Raw genomic sequence first — 19,321 nt, 5'->3', positions numbered from 1 at the left:
AGCCATATCCATGTCTTTTAATTTATTGTTGAAAGTACAATGCCCATTCTTGGGGTGACAATGAACACAAGGTATTGTCACATGATGCATGTCTTCATTAACCACCATGTCTTCATTAAGTCAGCAACTTTTCACAGTATCATAACAGACCTAGCAACCCCCATGCTCTTCGTTCTCCTAATCAGCTGCTATATAAAGTTATTGTAATGATTACCAATGGGATTTCCAAGGGAGAAGTAAGGCCAGTGCTACAATAGATACGGCTTGTTTCTGGTCAGGCTCAGTTCAGTCTGCTATTACTAGACTGACCCTGAGGATTTCTCTGCTCCCTTCTCCTTCTTATGAGCTGACATGTGAGAGGGCAGGGGAAGATGCCTTGTCTGTTTGTTTAACGGACTGTGCATCTGTCCCGTCAAAAAGTAGAGCATTTCCTAGTCAGATTTTCACTGACCTAGTGTCCAATAGAAATTAATGTGTCAGTATTAAAAAAATTGACTGCACTCCGCTGTCCATGGATGGTTAAAAAACAAATGACATATGGATGCATTTTTTGCTGCCGTTTTTAACAACTGGCATGCAGGTAGCCTTACTAATGCAAAAAGGGAGTTTCTATTTTATTTTCATAGTTGAAATCTTGCAATGCTGATAATTCAGTGGTTCTGCAATTATTCTTATATCTGTCATACTACATTTTTCTTCCTGTACTTTATTTGGGTTGTTTTAATTGGAGACCTGTTTGCTTTATATTTTATTAATAAATATTTTATGTATTCTTCTTAATATCCTTACATTTTAAAAGCTCCAGTAAATCATTGCACAATAAAATAAAACTTATGATGAAGTCCTTTTTATCTTTTTTTTGCAAAAGGGAATCAAAGGTTTCTTCAAGTGAGAAGATGAGAATTGGAGGCACAGATGAATTTGCATGGTTACAGATTTGTGAACCCACAGAAAAGGACAAGGGGAAATATACATTTGAGATCTTTGATGCCAAAACTTCCTACAAGAGAACTGTTGATTTATCAGGACAAGGTAACACTTACAAAGCTGAGTCATTGAAGATTGCTGAAGATTGTCTTTCATTATTAGCGTTCTGTGTATAAATAAATCTAGGAGCTAATGTTCTACCTTCTATTTGTCTTGAGAAACTCCTCTGTTGTTATGGGAACTGAATGACACATTTTCTTTTTAATTTTAGCTTTTGATGAAGCCTTTGCTGAATTCCAGAGACTTAAGTAAGTTTGAAATGTATTATCTTGTATATAAAATAAGATACAATAAAATATATGTATTTTATTATAATAAACAATTCTTATATTTTTTTTCTCCTCCCACAGGGCTGCAGCCTTTGCTGAAAAGAGTAAGTCTATTTTTTTTAAATGCTACATATCAAACCTTTTTGAGTTTACATGTCCAATTCTCATCCTTTGTACATTTAACTAGTACTGCCCATTTAAGCATGTAATTTTAGTGAGGGCACTGATCTCTCTACAAGGAACCTGAAACCCTAGGGAAATACTACTGAAACTCTACATATGTCACTGTGGGTTTCTGCTGTGGCTTTATGCCACGATTGTGCTAGAGCAGGGGCGTGAACCTCAACTTGTCCATTACAGAGGTTGTATTCCACACCCTGAATCAGTAATAAATGACATACTGTGATTCCTAAAACTGCACCAAAATCACTTTTTCTTATGATATAAACCCAGGGTTTCTTTTTTGTACTGTATGAAATCATGCAGCAGGCTGTGCTATTCTGCACAAAGGCATCACAATTTAGAATGCAATAAACATACTATGTGGTTTATGGATTTTGGACCTTGTGTAATGCATGCCACTCAGTCACCACCCTGTCCAAGGGTTGTCCACTAAATATAGACAATACATAAAATGTGTAAGCCTGACACAATACTCCAGTACTTCATGAAACAAATAACATCAAAGTATCCTGTAAACTTCATAGGTCACACATTGCTGAAAAGCACATAATTAAGACGCTGCAAGTACAGATGTATCCAACTGTAAGATGAATTCCTGCCATTTGGATCATTTGTTAACCAGTGGGGAGAAGACAAATTTCAATTAAAAGGGCATCTTTTAGTGCTTGTGTGTCTGCTCCATTCACTTCTATGGGACTGCTGTTTGCTTTTCTCTAGAAAATGCAAATGGAGAGGGAATGAATGGAGAGGGACCATTTTTAGAAGCAATTTAATGAAACCTCACCATATGTCAAGGTCGCTTTTGTTAGTTACTTGAATTAAATATTTAATGAATTGTTGTAATTCTGCAGTAATTTAACAATTAACCTGGTGATAGTAATATGTATTTCTAATCCACCGCTCCTCCTTTTTCTTTAGATCGTGGTAAAGTGATCGGTGGTTTGCCTGATGTGGTAACTATAATGGAAGGCAAGGTAAGAATGGCACAATGCAATATACCATATTGGTGTATGCTAGACTCTTGCTATATATGTGTCTCAGGCTACATTCAAATTTTGTTTTATATATACACTATGCATATATGCAAGGTATACTTTAGGCAAAGACCCTGAGGGTATAAATAGATGTAAAATTTTTCCTTTTAGTTCCCTACTGCTGAGCCATGTACAGTATATGATCAAAAGAGGCCATTGGAGGCATGGGGGATGGAGAGTATTGCATCCTACCCCTAGACTCTGCTGAGCATACGCACGGGGAGGTACACAGTAATATAACTTTCCATTATAAGGAAAGTGGCATTAGTCCGATAAACACTCTGAACATTGGCAGCAGCCAATCACTGGCTTCTACCAATGTTCATTTCTCTCCTCCATGAGGGTGAGGGTTGAACAGGACTACTTATCGAACTGTGGGAAACATTTTAGTCATCTGTTGTAAGGGTATGTCGATAATCCTCCCAACATATACTTACAATAGACTTTAAAACATGGGGGATCTATCACAGCTTTTACAGAAGAAAATGGACACTTTGCCCCTGGTCCAGGTTTGGGTGCTAATTAAAGCGCAACCATGCCGTTGAATATTTGTTAGGAGGCCTAGTGCATCATGATGTAAGCCTAGCCTTAGCTAGGTCCAGTCTACTAAAATCTCAAGTGGAAGACTTGAAAATTTCAACCTGATACAATGTACTCTCACTTATCAGTTTCTGTTTTCTGGTATTATTAACTGAACCTTTTATCATCACTATACATCTCACCATTATGACCCTTATAATATTTCAACCAATCAGTATAGATCAAGGAGGATTCCATCCCCAGACTCCCCATTAATTAATACAAAGAAAGGACCAAAAATGCTATAATTTTTATTTAGGTTTTTAAATGGTATATGTTGATGTAAACTTTAATGAATCAACTTTCTCATGGATCAGGAGTAATGCTGATTAATCTCAATGCTGTATTTTTGATAGCAGAAGTCAAGCTGCAGGTCTCTGTGTTTTTGCCTAAGAGACATCACTGAAAGTATTAAAAAACCCTCTAAATTCAATTAAAAGTAAAATGTATATTTCCATCAAAAACTCAAATGTGTATTTGCATTATTGTGCTATCAAAATAAAAATATGGGTTTACATAATAAAAATGCAGGCAATTATAAATGTAAGTGACTTACATATGACACAAATAGGCTCAATAATTATATCAGTTTCTTCTAATTAATTCCAATATACTGTAAAAAAAACGATGTCTAAAACTATTGACATGAAAAAACACTGTCCTTGTCATTTGAGACACACATTGACATTGTGCTCAAAAGCTGAAATTTTCTTTACTACCTCAAAAATTTTGCTTGGCAGGAAAATGTAACAAGGAAAGAAGCTGTTTTATTTGAAGTGTTCTGAGTCTTGCTTTTAAATTATTTTGTACAGTATATTGCCTTAAGGGGATTCTTGTGAGCATACATAAAAGCTTTACAGATATCAGCTAAGGCTTATTATGCAATGTTAAGGAACATAGGACCTTTGGTATTAACAAAGAATGAGCTAGACAGAAATGACATTAAAATGAAAAGTCTGTAAGCTACAAAAAACAATATGCTAAAGTACAGAATTTGCAGACACCAACATAGTTTATATTGTTCTCAATATTCTAAGCAAATAATTGCATTTCAAAATCTGGTTTGACTTGATATTCAAAAATAATATTATGGGCTGGATTGAAATATCAAAACATATTTTAAGGCAAAGAATGCGTATCTGGAGAGTCCAAAGAAACAAAGAAAGAACATGTCATTTCACATTCCCTCTACTTTATGATTTATGTCTAGGGTGATGGTCACTCATGCATCTGTATATGAATGACAAAGTAAAACCAAATATTACACAATTATGTAAATCCTATAGAACTAAAAGGGGCAGCAGCACTTATGGGACACCTTTTCCTTCATTCATGCAGTGATATAAGACCTAATTTTTCATGATCTTGGGGGCTTTAGTATTTGGACCAATTAGAGAGTTATTCTTGTGAATGAGATAACCCATTCTTGTGATCACAGAGGGTCTATCAGTTTAATATGTAGTAAAAATATTATAGTGGTCATAGCTTCTGTTTAACTTTAAGGGAAACATTTACTAAGGGCTTTGCGACAGTTTTCTGTCGAATTTACACTTTCTTTTAGGTGTAAACTGCTTACACAGGCATTTAATAAGTGTCTGCACCACAAATGTGACCATTTTGTGGTGCAGCTGCACTACCCTCCATGCGACACAAATTAGGGGGTGTTTCTCAGTCGGACCATACGCTGTATTTAACATGCAATGTCTGTCTCATGCCCTATGTTAAAGGTGCATCAAAAACATGTTGGTGAGCTCTTTCGGGCCTTTGGAGGTGCCAGTGCGGTGATTTTTTGGTGCACATTCTTAATGAATCTGGCACACCGAGCATTATACACTGACAGAGCACTTTTAGTGCAGTTTCCTACATTCTTAGTAAATTTGCCCCTATATGTCTACTGACCATAGCCAAGTGCTGTACTTAGAGATCTTTGTCAGACCCAGAATTTAATGTGTAAATCTAAAATACACTCTAGTCTGACTTGCTTTTTAATTTTGATATTGTGTTTTTAGACATTAAGTTTGACCTGCACAGTCTTTGGAAACCCTGATCCTGAGGTAACATGGCTGAAGAATGACAGAGATCTAGAGTTAAGTGATCATTTCTCTACTACAATGGAAAGTGGAAAGTATGCTAGCCTCACAATTAAGGAGGTTTCTTCTGAGGACTCTGGAAAATATGGCATCAACGTTAAGAACAAGTATGGTGGTGAAACAGTCGATGTCACTGTAAGTGTATACAAATATGGTGAAGAAGTACCTGAAGTAAAACCTGGCCAGCTTCCTAAAACTGCACCTGCTCCTGCACCTGCTAAAACACCTGCCCCTGCACCAGCACCTGCACCTGAAAAAGCCAAACCTGCTCCAAAAGCAGGAAAATCAGCAAGAAAGTAAAATTGTAGTGATTGAGCAAATTATACTATGAGATAATTGTGCTAAAGTTGTGTAAAGTAAAATCAAAGGTGATGGTCTAGCAAAGTTTTCCACTAGATCCACAGTGGTGGTGTTACCTCTGATTTGACTTTGCACTGTTTTTCATTAAAAAAAAGCCCCAATTTGAAATATAAAGACTCCCCTCAGGTTGAAAAGTTCTAGCGTTACTTAATATGTGTACTAAATCTCTTAATGCGAATGTGTGAATATAGAACAATGAAAAACCATGAAAGTGAATGTCAGTACAGGTATGTATGAAGTCAGTTCATACTGTATAATCTAATTAGTATCTTAATTTATAAATTAAACCATCAAGTATTCTCAAGTAAGGCTAAAACCATGTAGCAAGGTGGATAATAAAAAAAAATAATTGTAGCTTAATGTTCGACAAATATCAATGTTCATAGTATGTTTGGCTCCGGTTGTATTTGGATTTTAAAATACACCACTTACCTTTCATGTGCCAAGCTGTGATGGATCTGATTTATAAAGTTATAACACTATGACCTCTTAGCCCTGATAGCGCTTGCTGTCGAATAAACATAGCTGGCAGGAAATAAATCCTGGCCCTCTGGAGGTAGTTTAAAAGTTTTGTACTTTACTGATATCAACAATGCAGCTGGAGAAAAACAGGCATCAACTTAATTGCAATGCTGTCTATGCGAAACTTTATAATCTCTTCCTCAGCCATCCAATGTGTATGTGGATTTAATTCAGAGGTTTAATTTATTCTTATCTGGTCTTAGTTTAATATAAAGCGATGAAAAGCAGCTCACAGCCTCCATGGATTTTAGGAGAAGCAAGCATTGCCCATAGCTAAGATTACCAGATGTGTTATTGTCATATCAATGCTTGCAAATATCAGATTATGTGTATGTATGCATCATTGCATACGACTCGTTTCCCTGTAATGCTGGCATCATTTGGCCATATTGGAATCACCTAATGTTGTTTTCCCTGCTTTGTGCTAATAAACTTAAAAAGACACTTGTGCTTTTGTCTGCATTCAATCACCGATGATCACAGTGGTTCTTTCTATTACATGAGCACAATAACAATGCACTGACACACAAACTAATCTGCACTGTGTTTTCATTCCATTAGCTGTAGTAGGAAAGAGCCTCTATAAACCGTAGTATAAAATTAGACCTTATGTGATAACCAAAAAATAACAAATAGAAATCCCACAGGGAACATCAGTTTACAAAAATAAACTGGATCTTATTTGTGTTTTAATGTTTTAGCATCAGGCTGTTAGCTCTTCTGATTTTTGCAGTAAGTATTATGATAAATATCTCCTTACACCTTTACCAGGATAACTTTACAAATATTTCTCACAATCTCTAGGGGTAAATATCACTATAGCTTATTGGCTGTCTTTTTGCAATTTTTCAGACACACTCCACTATGGTGCACCTTTTTTAGGCGCAGGCCAGTTCTGTGTGATTCTTTAGGTGCACTGTATTGTCATACTTTTCTCTCTCCAATAAGTTACGCTTGCGCCTAAAAACATGCACATCGCTGTCTTGCACCAAAAAGACAGCCAGTAAGCAAGACAGAATAGAGATATTGGGGAAATAATCGCAAATACTAGCTTATTGCTAGAACTTGCGATTATTTGCCCCAATCCGCCACCTTCACGCGAGTGGGGCGTGAAGGGGGGGGGGCAGCTGCGTTTTTTTCTAGGATAAGTGCTTTGCAGCCTCCCGCCCCTTTACATCAAGAGGCAGAAGCCTCTTGATGTATCCTGCTGAGAGTATGCAGCGGTGGGGCTATTAATCAATTTATATGATAAATATGCCTCATTGTCCCCTGTAATTTTTTACATTTCCTCTATGCACCTAAAATGACATGGTCTTCTTATATTTGTGGTGGTCCAATGGAGCCTACCCCACTAGTTTGTAAAAGAAATCCAAGACCTCCAGTATGATTTACTCCAAATAAAAGTGATTTCAGCATAGCCAAGTGTATAGCATTTCAACAGATAACAAAGTATTTATTAAACACAGGTTGTCTCTGGTGGAAATTGAGAAGGATGAAGTGTTTTACTTACTCATAATGTCTCATCCTTCTCTATTTCCACCAGCGGCAACCTGTGTTTGATAAAAAGTGGTTATCAGTAGAAACACTTGGCTGCAATAAAATTGCATTTATTTTAGCAAATGATACTAATGGCACGCATAATAATTCATCATGGATGTGACATAGGTTGGAACCCCACAGTAACTGACGAAAAGCCACTTAATGAAGATGGTACCAAGATACCAAATGTAAGATATTAAACCTCTGAGACAACAGCGATTGCAAAATGCTCCCTAATGCTTATTGTTTGAGAAGAGTATCCATTTGCCACATGTAGTAGAACAAACTTTAGGCACCAATCCCCAGGTGTGATTGCTACCTTTGCAACCCTACCCCCACTAGGGTAATCCTTTTTTGAGGAGTTGAGAAGATCTCAATCATTATGTGTAATTAACAGAATCAACTAGGCCCCACTATAATTATATACAGATTGATATTGAACAGTGAATAATATTAATCAGGTAATTTTTCAAGCATTCCTGGGTGAAGTTTGCCAGCAAAGTTACCAAAGAATTACATTTTATGCTTTATTTAAGGACCCAATTTAGCTGACTTGCTGTTATCAAAGCATACACGTGTCCATGCACAATCTGTGTAGTATCAGTTCATATTAGATCAAATGAAATATGATAATATTTGAACCACATTTGATTACAATGTCTTGGACTCTGCACTGCACTGGGTGAGAAGCGGGTACCTGGTATTTTTTTTATATGCAAACCTTCTTTATTAAGAGAATACAATCATTAAAAGTTATAGCCTGTGAAGCTACAGTGCAGTGGGGTGCCCAAAACCCCCAGAGCCCTTTGGCTCATTAGCATAATTTAAAAAGTTGCTTTTAGAAAAAAGGAGAGCATGGATAACAGAGATAAGAAGATTACCACGGTCACGGTGCCTGGATCTATGTGTAAGTGTCCTTGGTTTATAATGCTGGATTTTGATTGAAATGTGGGTTGATAAAATGTGGGTTTAACTGTCATAAACTATGATTTAGCCTTGGTATAGAACTGTAAATGACCTTACTGCTTTCTGACAATTTCCTGGTAAGAAACAAGAAAGAATAATTTTTAGCCCAATATTTTCCTGGAATGTAAAAATACAGTAATAAACACATTCAGACTCATTTACCAAGGGCTCTTGAGATGCCATACAGCATATCTGTCGTCTCTCTAAGCAGTAATCTCACAGAACTGGCACAGCTTCACAAGGATGGTTAATTCTCATTGGAGCTTCACAACTCCCCACATTTAACTTATTAAAAGTATAGCTGAGCTTCTGGATCTTGTTTAAGGGCATTAGAATAATGAGTGATTATTATGAGCATTTGCAATTATTAAGCTGAAATGTCTATCCTAAAGCTTATTTCTCTTTATATTGCAAGTTATTTAAATATATTCATTGTGAAATGTCATCTATTACAGGGTTCTTATGACATGAAGCAATAAAATGGATCTACCAGGGAATGAATAAATTAGGATTGCAATCTACATTTCCAATATGTCAATGGCCAAAACTACTTTGGCTTTAGCCATTGGCTCTGTTGGAAGTATTTGGGTTAGCTGTTAGAGTAATATTCTTTATCTTTAATATGCTTCTGTTCTAATATGATCTTTATTCTAATATTCAACTCAATTTGTCAAGGTCACATTTTAATCTGATCCCTAGAAAAGTTAGGTTCAGATTTGTAAGGTCCTGTCTGAAGTAAGAGCATACTTGTAAGAAAGTCGTTATGATTCCTGGTTATATTGTGACTTTTTTAACTATATTTTTATTAAAGAGGGGAAGTCAGGTTATACAGCATCACACAGTATATTAGCCAATATGCAACCCACAGGTCACAGAACATGTTTACGAAACTCTCTAATAAACATCTATTGGTGATCAATGTGACTGCTGTAAACAAACAGTGTCTTTGGATTCCATAAACAACATCTCAGGCACGATTGTTGCCTCCTCATACAGGAAGATGGAGTCTACAAGTAAAAGCTATAAGTAGCTATATATGAACAAGAAACAAAGATAAAGAGCTAGAAATGGGGGGAAAAGTAAAGGTGAGAGGATCGACATTGTTAACAAATTACCTAGCCTCTATTGTAACTCAACATTTAAGTGCATATTATTGTTTCATTATGGTTTATCATCTACATACTGAATGTTCTTCACATACAAATTTTCACGATAGCAAACATAGTATCATAAAATGTTATATCTCACAACTGCCTTACTGCATAATAACCATTAGTATAGCAGACTCTGCACATCACTTTTGTGCTTAGATGGCAGAAATTACTGAATTAATCCCATGTTAAGCCATGTTAACAAGCTCCTGATCTAATGATTGCCTGTGAAGGTACAATAGCCCAGGTCTCATATGCATGTAATGAGCATAGTAATTATTTCCATGCCGGGCTGTGTGAATACAAGGAATTTCTATGTTTTGGCCTTCAAATATCACTTGCAGATTAAGCATCCTTACATAGTAGATAAATAGCCTTATGTTATATATCACACCAAAATATTCTTAAAGGGGTATTCTTAACTATATATGACATATCCACAGGAAGTTTTATAAATGGATAGATGCAGATAGGTGCAGGTCCCAGACTATATTTCAAACAGGTCATGGGAATAGACCACAGCCAGGCTTAATGGATGCAGCGCATGCGCTGCCACTTTACATTCAGCTCTATGGGAATACCAAGAGTAAAGTCTCATCTCTAGATGGTGCACCCCTTTCTCTGAGTGGGTTCACTAAACAAGCCAAATTTTTGTCCCGAGGACACCCGGACACTATCACTATCCTTCAATCTGCATACAAACAGGCATTAGAATTGGATAAAACCAAACTACTTATATCCCAATCTAAATTCTCAACGTCAAAGATCATCAGACTCCTAGGTACTTATGGGGGTTCTAATACAGTACGCTGAAAACTTACCAAACACTAGTATGTACTCAAAATGGACCCTGACCTATTATCTGTTATTGCCAAACACCCCACTATTACCTTTAGGAGATGCCATAATATTAGGGACCAAGTAGTACATAGCCATTTTAATAGACCTAGGTCAGAGCCGAATTGGCTTTGTCACTAATATTAAAGGCTGCTATTGCTATTGATGTATTGCTTGCAAGGTAGTGAGAAATTGTAGGAGTTTCATGAGTAAAACCACAGGAATTAATTATACCATCAATCACTTCATCAACTGAAAGTCCCTCTGGGTTACTTACCCGGCAACTTGCGGATCTGGCAAACAATATGTCGGTAAGATTTATCGTGAATTCCGTTGCCGAGTAGGAGAACACTTAGGTGACATAAAACATAACCATGACAAGCCCCTCTCTAGACACATCCACAATGAACACAATGACAATACTATGGGTCTATCTTTTATTGGAAACAATTTGGTCAAACCACCAGAGGAAGGGAATGGGACCATGTCTTAAGACTGAAACAAACACGGCGACTTAAAACGTTGGCCTCACTAGGTCTCAACGAACAGCTGAATTTTGCTTGTTTTCTTTAACATGCCTCTCCTTTTATTCATCTGTTGTATAGTTTCCTTTTTTGCACAAGTATTCATATCATAAATTGAGCGGTACGCCGGGTTGCAAGTTGATTAATATTGCACTTTTTATCGATATATGGGGCTTAATACACATGTATCACATTATATGTTTTGAATATATCCTTATGGAACTATATGTATATGATTAATTGTACTTGTTTTTCACTGATGATGTCACATCCTGTGGGGGATATAAACCCGCCTTGTATCATTGTTTGGTATACTTGAAAATGGCTTCATAGAGATAGCGGAAACGTTGTATCTTTTTCCACTGGTGAAATAAACATCACTATACAATTTGGAGTGCTGCTTCCCTGTTGTTGGATTCCTGAACGAAAAGGGTTTTTGAGACAGATTCCCTGAAGCTTGCACTCACACGGATCTTAATCCAGACTACCACTGTGCCACCCCTTCAACTCTCTTTGACACTTTGGTCATATATTGAGTGATAACCCCAATGTCCATTATTCTTACTACATAACCTGATATCACTGTTTAGATGCAAAGGCCTTCTAAATTCTTGCACACCCTCTTTTTTATTTTGAAGGTGTCTTATTGTATTTATGAGCATCATCACTAAATTCACATTATTCCGTGTTGTGATTCCTCCCCCTTGGCCAATCATGTCCGCTCTAGTTCGGGCTTTTGCCCTTACTATGGTGGACTTTCTGATGGTTTTGCACATACAGGGTTGCTCACTGCTGTGCGCAATTCCACGATGGCCTGTTTTGCCAGACATGTTTCCGCGTGTGCACGCTTCACCCACTACCACAGACCTGGATCAACCATTCCGGAATTCCAGGGCATGGTAGTGACGCGTTGTGTGTGAAGTCTTTAGACACGGTGGACATTCAACCTGCACACACCTGCACAAATTCATATATCCCCTGATGAACCCAATAGGGCGAAACAAGTTTTGTTGGGATTCACTGTGACTTACTGTGACCAAACCTACTAAATAGGTCATTAACAGGGCCAGATATTGGAGGCTTAGGTTCCGGTCGGGGCTGTGGTTGGTTAGGACTACAGATCTAACGTCTGGCAATTAGGGTGTGAAACATTCTTGCTGCTGTATAGGGGTTTTTAGGGATTGTGACCTTGTGTGTCATTCAGACCCTCACTCTCACTCACTATATCTATTGCTCACCTCTTTTCATCTGTACCCTTCATATTGGTATAGGTGTACTTCACTTATATCAAACTGACGTATTGATGGTTATTATGTTGACAATAAATACCTTTGTTATATCCCTAAGGAGCAACACGAATAATTGGTTCTTGAGGCTTGACAAACCATAAGGTGAGCCTCCAGATAGGAATTGTTATTTTACTGATTATAGGAGGATATCCCAGTAGGTTTCCAAATGTTCACATTTCTTTCTTTTTTAGACTGGTACCACATGCAAAAGACATGACTATTTCATCAGTACCTCACGTCTTTTTTATTTGACACAATTAACATGGAAGTAAAAGTTATGTTTTGAAATCACTAGTTGTACTCTTTTTGTCTGAATTTTCTGCTCTGAATGGCGCTGCTTTCATTCTATGCCCGGCTGTTTACGCCTACAGATGTTTACCACCAGGGTATCAGTACACTCAGGAGAAATTAGACATCAAACTTTTCAGAACATTTCATCATTTAATTGATTACGAAAGTATCATTTTTGGCCTAATGGAATATATTTTCCAAAAAGACTTTCTACATTGTACGTCTTTTTGTTTCAACCCATGTGAAACACCTAAAGAGTAAATAGACTTAATTGAAGTTGTTTTACATATGTGGGGTACTTTCTGGTGTTTTATTATTATTTAGACCTTTCAAAGTCACTTAAATGCTGAGTTGTCCCAAATCGCACCTAAAGTTCTAAGCCTCTTAACATCCTAGAAAAATGAGAGGACACTTAAAAAAAGCATGTCATTATAAAGGAGACATTCCATAAATGTTAGTTTTCAATCTTTTTGGGTAGATCAACAATGTGGATGGAAAGCAGAACATTTCAAACTCTGAAAATGAAGACATTTTCAAAACTTTTGCCAAATTTTAATTTTTTTTCAGAATGAAATGCAAAACTTATCACTTAAATTTTAAAACTAACATACAGTACAATGGGGGTCATTTACTAAGGGGCCAATTCCCGTTTCCCCGACGTGTTACCCGAATATTTCCGATTTGCGCCGATTTTCTCTGAATTGCCCCGGGATTTTGGCGTACGCGATCGGATTGTGGCGCTTCGGCGCCGGGATGCACGCGACGGAATTCGGGGGGCGTGGCCGAACGAAAACCTACCGATTCGGAAAAACTGTCGCATTTAAAAAAAAAAATGTGTCGCGAAAATTGCACTTACCTTCACTCAGCCCGGCTCGGTGTATTCCAGTGCGTTCCGATGCTCTTCAGCGCAGCAGCGCCAACTGGTGGATGGCAGAGGAATTACCTTAATAAATCCCGGCTGGACCCGAATCCAGCGCAGAGAATGCGCCGCTGGATCGGGAATGGGCCGGGTAAGTAAATCTGCCCCAATATGTCTTGAGTAGAGATGAGCAAGCACTAAAATGCTCGGGTGCTCGTTATTCGAGATGAAATTTTCCCGATGAAATTTTCCCGAGTGCTCGTCTCGAATAACAAACCCCATTGAAGTCAATGGGAGAATCAAGCATTTTTCAAGGGGACACAAGGGGAAGCTTGATGGAAACAGCACGGACAGGAAACAGCAGGGGCAGCATGCATGGATGGTGCGAGGCTGCTTAATCGCACCACTATGCCAAAATTGTGGGCAACAGCATGGAGATGACAGAGTGACCGAATGAGGCTAGATAGCATCTAAAACATCCAATAATTGACCCTGACACTATAGAAGACAGCATGCAGAGGCAGCGGCAGCAGCGTCAGGCTAGAGAGTGGCATGGCGACATACCCCAAATGGACTCAGGCTTCAAACCAATTTAAAAAATTCCTTTTGGCGAGGATAACGTGTAGCACTGTATGTATCAGTATTTTGCCTGGTTAAGGCGGCAGTGAGGAACCAAAGGAGGTGAGCAAGAAGCGCTGAAATGATTTCCTATGTGAACAAAAGGTTGACGGTCTATTTAGTCGATAACACAGCATGGTGGCGACATAGTAACCAAGTTCCATAACGTATCTGGTAAAAACACCCAAAAAATTAGCCTAACTAGCGAGTCTGGCGTCCACATGGTGGATTTTATATGCGCATGATTTTATTCTATTTTGTGAGTATGTTTTAATAAAATAAATTCCATATATTTGAACATACTACCCTATCTGCTGTTTAATCTCTTCTATAGTAGCTGTACACTATTTGGCTACAGGATGCAAGAAAACGCAGCTTAAAACTGTCTGAATAGTGATCTATTCCCATCCAAATACTGTTTGTGTGGAAGTTTACTGAAGAATTTGGAACATAGTTGGAAAAAGGGTGAAATTGTCGATTTATCAAAGGATATATAAAAGGACACACAAGGAGCTCCGGTCAGACTGTTTTAAATTTGGATAGTGCCTATATGTGGCAGTCCAAAAAAGTTTTCAAACCAGAGGAGCAGGTAGCTGGTCCTCCAGAAAAATTAAATAGATTGAGTGCCTGTATGTGGCACTCCCAAAAATTGTTTAAAACAGAGGACCGGGTAGGTGGCCCTCCAGAAAAATTAAATACATAGAGTACTATAGCTAGAGCCAGTTGGCCCTGGCAAAAAATAGCCAGTTTCCTCTGCTTTAGTGTACAAAGAGGAGGAGAAGGAGGAAAATGAGGAGGAGGAGTGCATACATTATTCAGGTTGAGCTTCTTTCACCTGGTGGAGAATGGAAATCCTGAGAAATCCAGGCTTTATTCATCTTGATAAGCGTCAGCCTGTCAGCGCTGTCAGTCAACAGGCGTGTACGCTTATCGGTGATGATGCCACCAGCTGCACTGAAAACCCGCTCAGACAACATGCTAGCGGCAGGGCAGGCAAGAACCTCCAAGGCTCACAGCGCCAGTTTGTGCCACATGTCCAGCTTTGAAACCCAGTAGTTGTAGGGAGCTGTGTGATCATTTAGGACGATGGTATGGTCAGCTACGTACTCCCTCACCATCTTTCTGTAAAGATCAGCCCTACTCTGCCGAGACTGGGGACAGGTGACAGTGTCTTGCTGGGGTGACATAAAACTGGCAAAGGCCTTGTAAAGCGTACCCCTGCCAGTGCTGGACAAGCTGCCTGCTCGCCTGCTCTCCCTCACTACTTGTCCCGCAGAAGTACGCCCTGTGCCGCTAGCGCTGGCAGAAGGGAAATACTGTTTCAGCTTGTGCACCAGGGCCTGCTGGTATTCATGCATTCTCACACTCCTTTCCTCTCCAGAGATGAGAGTGTAAAGATTTTGCTTGTACCGTGGGTCCAGGAGAGTGAATGCCCAGTAATCAGTGCTGGAATAAATTCTTTGAACGCGAGGGTCACGGGATAGGCAGCCTAGCATGAAATCTGCCATATGCGCCAGAGTCCCAACTTGCAAGAATTTACTCCCCTCACTGGCCTGACTGTCCATTTCCTCCTCCTCCAACTCCACTTCTTCTGCCCATACACGCTGAACAGTGAAGGACTGAACAATGCTCCCCTCTTCTGTCTCGCCAACATTCTCCTCCTCTTCCTCCTCATCCTCCTCCACCTCCTCCGATATGTGCTGAGAAACAGACCTGAGGGTGCTTTGGCTATCAACAAGGGAATCTTCTTCCCCCGTCTCTTGTGACGAGCGCAAAGCTTCTGACTTCATGCTGACCAGAGAGTTTTTCAACAGGCCAAGCAGCGGGATGGTGAGGCTGATGATGGTGGCATCGCCACTGACCATCTGTGTTGACTCCTCAAAGTTACTCAGCACCTGACAGATATCAGACATCCACGTCCACTCCTCATTGTAGACTTGAGGAAGCTGACTGACCTGACTACCAGTTCTGGTGGAAGTTGACATCTGGTCTACAATCGCTCTGCGCTGCTGGTAAACTATGGATAACGTGGTTAATGTTGAATTTCAGCTCGTGGGCACATCGCACAACAGTCGGTGAGCGGGCAGTTGGAGGCGGCGCTGTGCTGCCCTGAGAGTGGCAGCATCTGTGCTGGACTTCCTGAAATGCACACAGATGCGCCGCACCTTCGTGAGCAAATCAGAGAGATTGGGGTATGTCTTGTGGAACCGCTGAACTATGAGATTTAACACATGGGCCAGGCATGGCACATGTGTCAGTCTGCCGAGTTGCAGAGCCGCCACCAGGTTACGGCCGTTGTCACACACAACCATGCCTGGCTTCAGGTTCAGCGGTGCCAGCCACAGATCAGTTTGCGCCGTGATGCCCTGTAATAGCTCTTGGGCGGTGTGCCTTTTATCGCCTAGGCTCAGCAGTTTGAGCACCGCCTGCTGTCGCTTAACGATGGCACTGCTGCTGTGCCTAGAGCTACCAACTGATGGCGCCATGCCCACGGATGGTAAATCGGAGGAGGAGGAGGGGTGGGAGGAGTAGGAGGCATAGCAGGTCTGAGAGACCTGGACCGAGGTAGGCCCCGCAATCCTCGGTGTCGGCAGTATATGACCAGCCCCAGGGTCAGACTCGGTCCCAGCCTCCACCAAGTTAACCCAATGTGCCGTCAGCGATATATAGTGGCCCTGCCCGGCAGCACTCATCCACGTGTCCGTGGTCAGTTGGACCTTGTCAGAAACGGCGTTGGTCAGGGCATGGATGATGTTGTCTGACACGTGCTGGTGCAGGGCTGGGACGGCACATCTTGAAAAGTAGTGGCGGCTGGGGACCGATTACCGAGGGGCGGCCGCCGCCATGAGGTTGCGAAAGGCCTCGGTCTCTACCAGCCTATAGGGTAGCATCTCCAGCCTAAGTAGTTCTGAGATGTGGACGTTGAGGGCTTGGGCATTTGGGTGGGTTGCACTGTACTTCCTCTTGTGCTCCAGCGTCTGGGGTATGGAGACATTGGTGGATGCTGTGGAGGATTGTGGAGGCGAAGGTGTGGTTTTTGCACGGCAGGGGTTTGGGCCGGGGTCCTGGGCAGGGGTCTGACTAGCAGAGGCAGCAGATGACACAGGGGAAGGAGCAGTGGTGTGCCCGGCCGGAGGTGAACAGCCTTGGTTCCATTGAGTGGGTTGTTTAGCATTCATATGCCTGCGCATAGTGTTGGTGGTTAAGCTGGTAGTGGTGGAACCCCTGATGATCCTGGTGTGGCACAGGTTGCACACCACAGTCTGTCGGTCATCCGGTGTTTCTTTTAAGAACCTCCAGACTTCCAAAAATCTAGCCCTCGCTACGGGAGCTTCACTACGTGAAACATTTGGTGCTGATGCACCAGCTCTGGCCCTGCCTCTCTGTCTGGCCCCACCACTGCCTCTTCCAACCTGTTCTCGTCGAGGACTCGCCTCAGTCTCAGAAGCACTGTGTTCACCTGGCCTATCAACCCAGCTTGGGTCTGTCACCTCATCATCCTCCGATCCCTCAGTCTGCTCCCCCCTCGGACTTCCTGCCCTGAGAACAACTTCACCACTGTCTAACAACCGTGTCTCCTCATCGTCCGACACCTCTTTACACACTTCTTCTACTACGTCAACAATGTCATCATCACCCACAGACTGCGACCGGTGGAAAACCTGGGCATCGGGAAAAAGCTCAGCAGCAACCGCACAAGTGGTTTGTGGCTCTGGGAAGGGTCCAGAAAACAGTTCCTCAGAGTATACCGGTTCAAATGCCAAATTTTCCTGGGAGGGGGAAATCCATGACATCACCTGTTCGCACTCTTCTGGCCTCAACAGTGCTCTACCACGAGTCCCAGTAACTTGAGACATGAACCTAGGGAGTGTAGCGCTGAGGCGTTCCCCTGCTCCTTCCGCCCAGGACCATGGCCTCTGACCCCTGCAGTAGTTGGACGCCCACGCCCTCGTCCTCTACCCCTAGTTCAACATTTTAAAAATTAAAGTGTAAACTGTAAATTGGGTTCTTGTATGCCTAGTTTCTAACCTACACTGACAGCACACAACTGGATTTTGTGGTGTGCCTGTCACTTTAAGTTTTGAAAAAAAAAAAAAAAAAAATCGGCAGACTGTGCCTAATTCAATCAAACCCCTAATAAATTGTCCCACTTAGGTGTTTGAGATGGATATGTGTGTCACTAAGAGCTAAATAGAATGTTCTCAAGTCTCCCTGCAAATTCGTCACAATATGATACTAGCTGCACTACTAGTGCCAGCAAGCCCAGCCACAAGCAAAGAAAAAAAAATATTCTAGCCCCAACAAGGGCTGTTGGGTTCTTGTAGACTCACTCCTGCCTAACAGTTAGCTAATATAACACCCTAACGCTATCCCTGCAGCAGCAGCTCTCTCCCTAACGGCATCTAGACAGAGAATGATGCGAGCAGCGCGGGCAGGGGCTAGTCTATTCCAGGGTCACCTGATCAGGCCAGCCAACCACTGCTATCGACGTGTAAGTGTACCACGTCATGCTGGGTGGAGTGCAGAGTCTCCTGGCTTGTGAATGGCTCTGTTTCTGGGCGCCAAAAATCTAAACGACGGGAGATGCCATTTTCTCGAGCTGGAGAAATATTCGTCCGAGCAACGAGCAGTTGCGAGTACGCTAATGCTCGAACGAGCATCAAGGTCGGACGAGTGTGTTCGCTCATCTCTAGTCTTGAGTAAACAATCTCAAAATCACCTAGATATGTTAAAGTGTTCCGATGTTATAACCAATTATCGTGACACCTGTCAGATTTTAAAAATCGAGTCTGGTCATTAAGCTGAAAAAAAGGGGTTAAATAATTATCTTTACCGACGAGTCATAATGTAACTGCATGGGCCCAGTGAACCCCAGAAATTCTACACTGTTTCTTTTAATTCAATGTTTAACATTGTTAACTTAAGATTGTCCCACAAAATAAATCTCATTAGATCTGGGTAAAATTAATAGGATAGTTGTAACATTAATAAGATAATTGTCTTCGGGTGATTTTTCAAACATAGCAGAAGAAACATTACATTATTTCACTAAAGGACATCAAACTACCAGGATCAAGGATTGTAAACCAAGCATACTAACATACTGGTGTGTGACCCCTCTGACAGGATCTGCTCTTCTTTTGGCATTTTAAAGTTGAACAAATGAGCCTGAGGTGCTATCGACTACCTAGGTGTTAATGGAGCCTTAAGCTCCTCAGACTA

The 19,321-nt window shown here is 40.8% G+C and overlaps 1 protein-coding gene across 4 annotated transcripts in view; it reads left to right on the top strand.

Annotated features, from left to right (window-relative positions):
- The window catches only part of MYOM2 (myomesin 2), a 197,995-nt gene that overhangs the window by 113,573 nt on the left and 65,101 nt on the right, over positions 1–19,321 (top strand). For 3 of the 4 annotated variants that reach the window (XM_072142323.1, XM_072142321.1, XM_072142319.1), the window contains 5 exons: positions 869–1,032; positions 1,199–1,235; positions 1,338–1,360; positions 2,358–2,413; positions 5,062–6,468. In XM_072142323.1, the coding sequence (XP_071998424.1) occupies positions 869–1,032; positions 1,199–1,235; positions 1,338–1,360; positions 2,358–2,413; positions 5,062–5,442 (661 nt within the window). In that variant the 3' untranslated portion in view covers positions 5,443–6,468. Of the gene's footprint in view, positions 1–868; positions 1,033–1,198; positions 1,236–1,337; positions 1,361–2,357; positions 2,414–5,061; positions 6,469–19,321 lie in introns of those variants that run through there. The other variant, XM_072142322.1, reaches the window with a different exon arrangement.

Source organism: Engystomops pustulosus, chromosome 3, assembly GCF_040894005.1.
Source record: "Engystomops pustulosus chromosome 3, aEngPut4.maternal, whole genome shotgun sequence".
NCBI lineage: Eukaryota > Metazoa > Chordata > Amphibia > Anura > Leptodactylidae > Engystomops > Engystomops pustulosus.
Note: the sequence above shows the minus strand (reverse complement) of the source record. Positions and strands in the feature narration are given on the sequence as shown.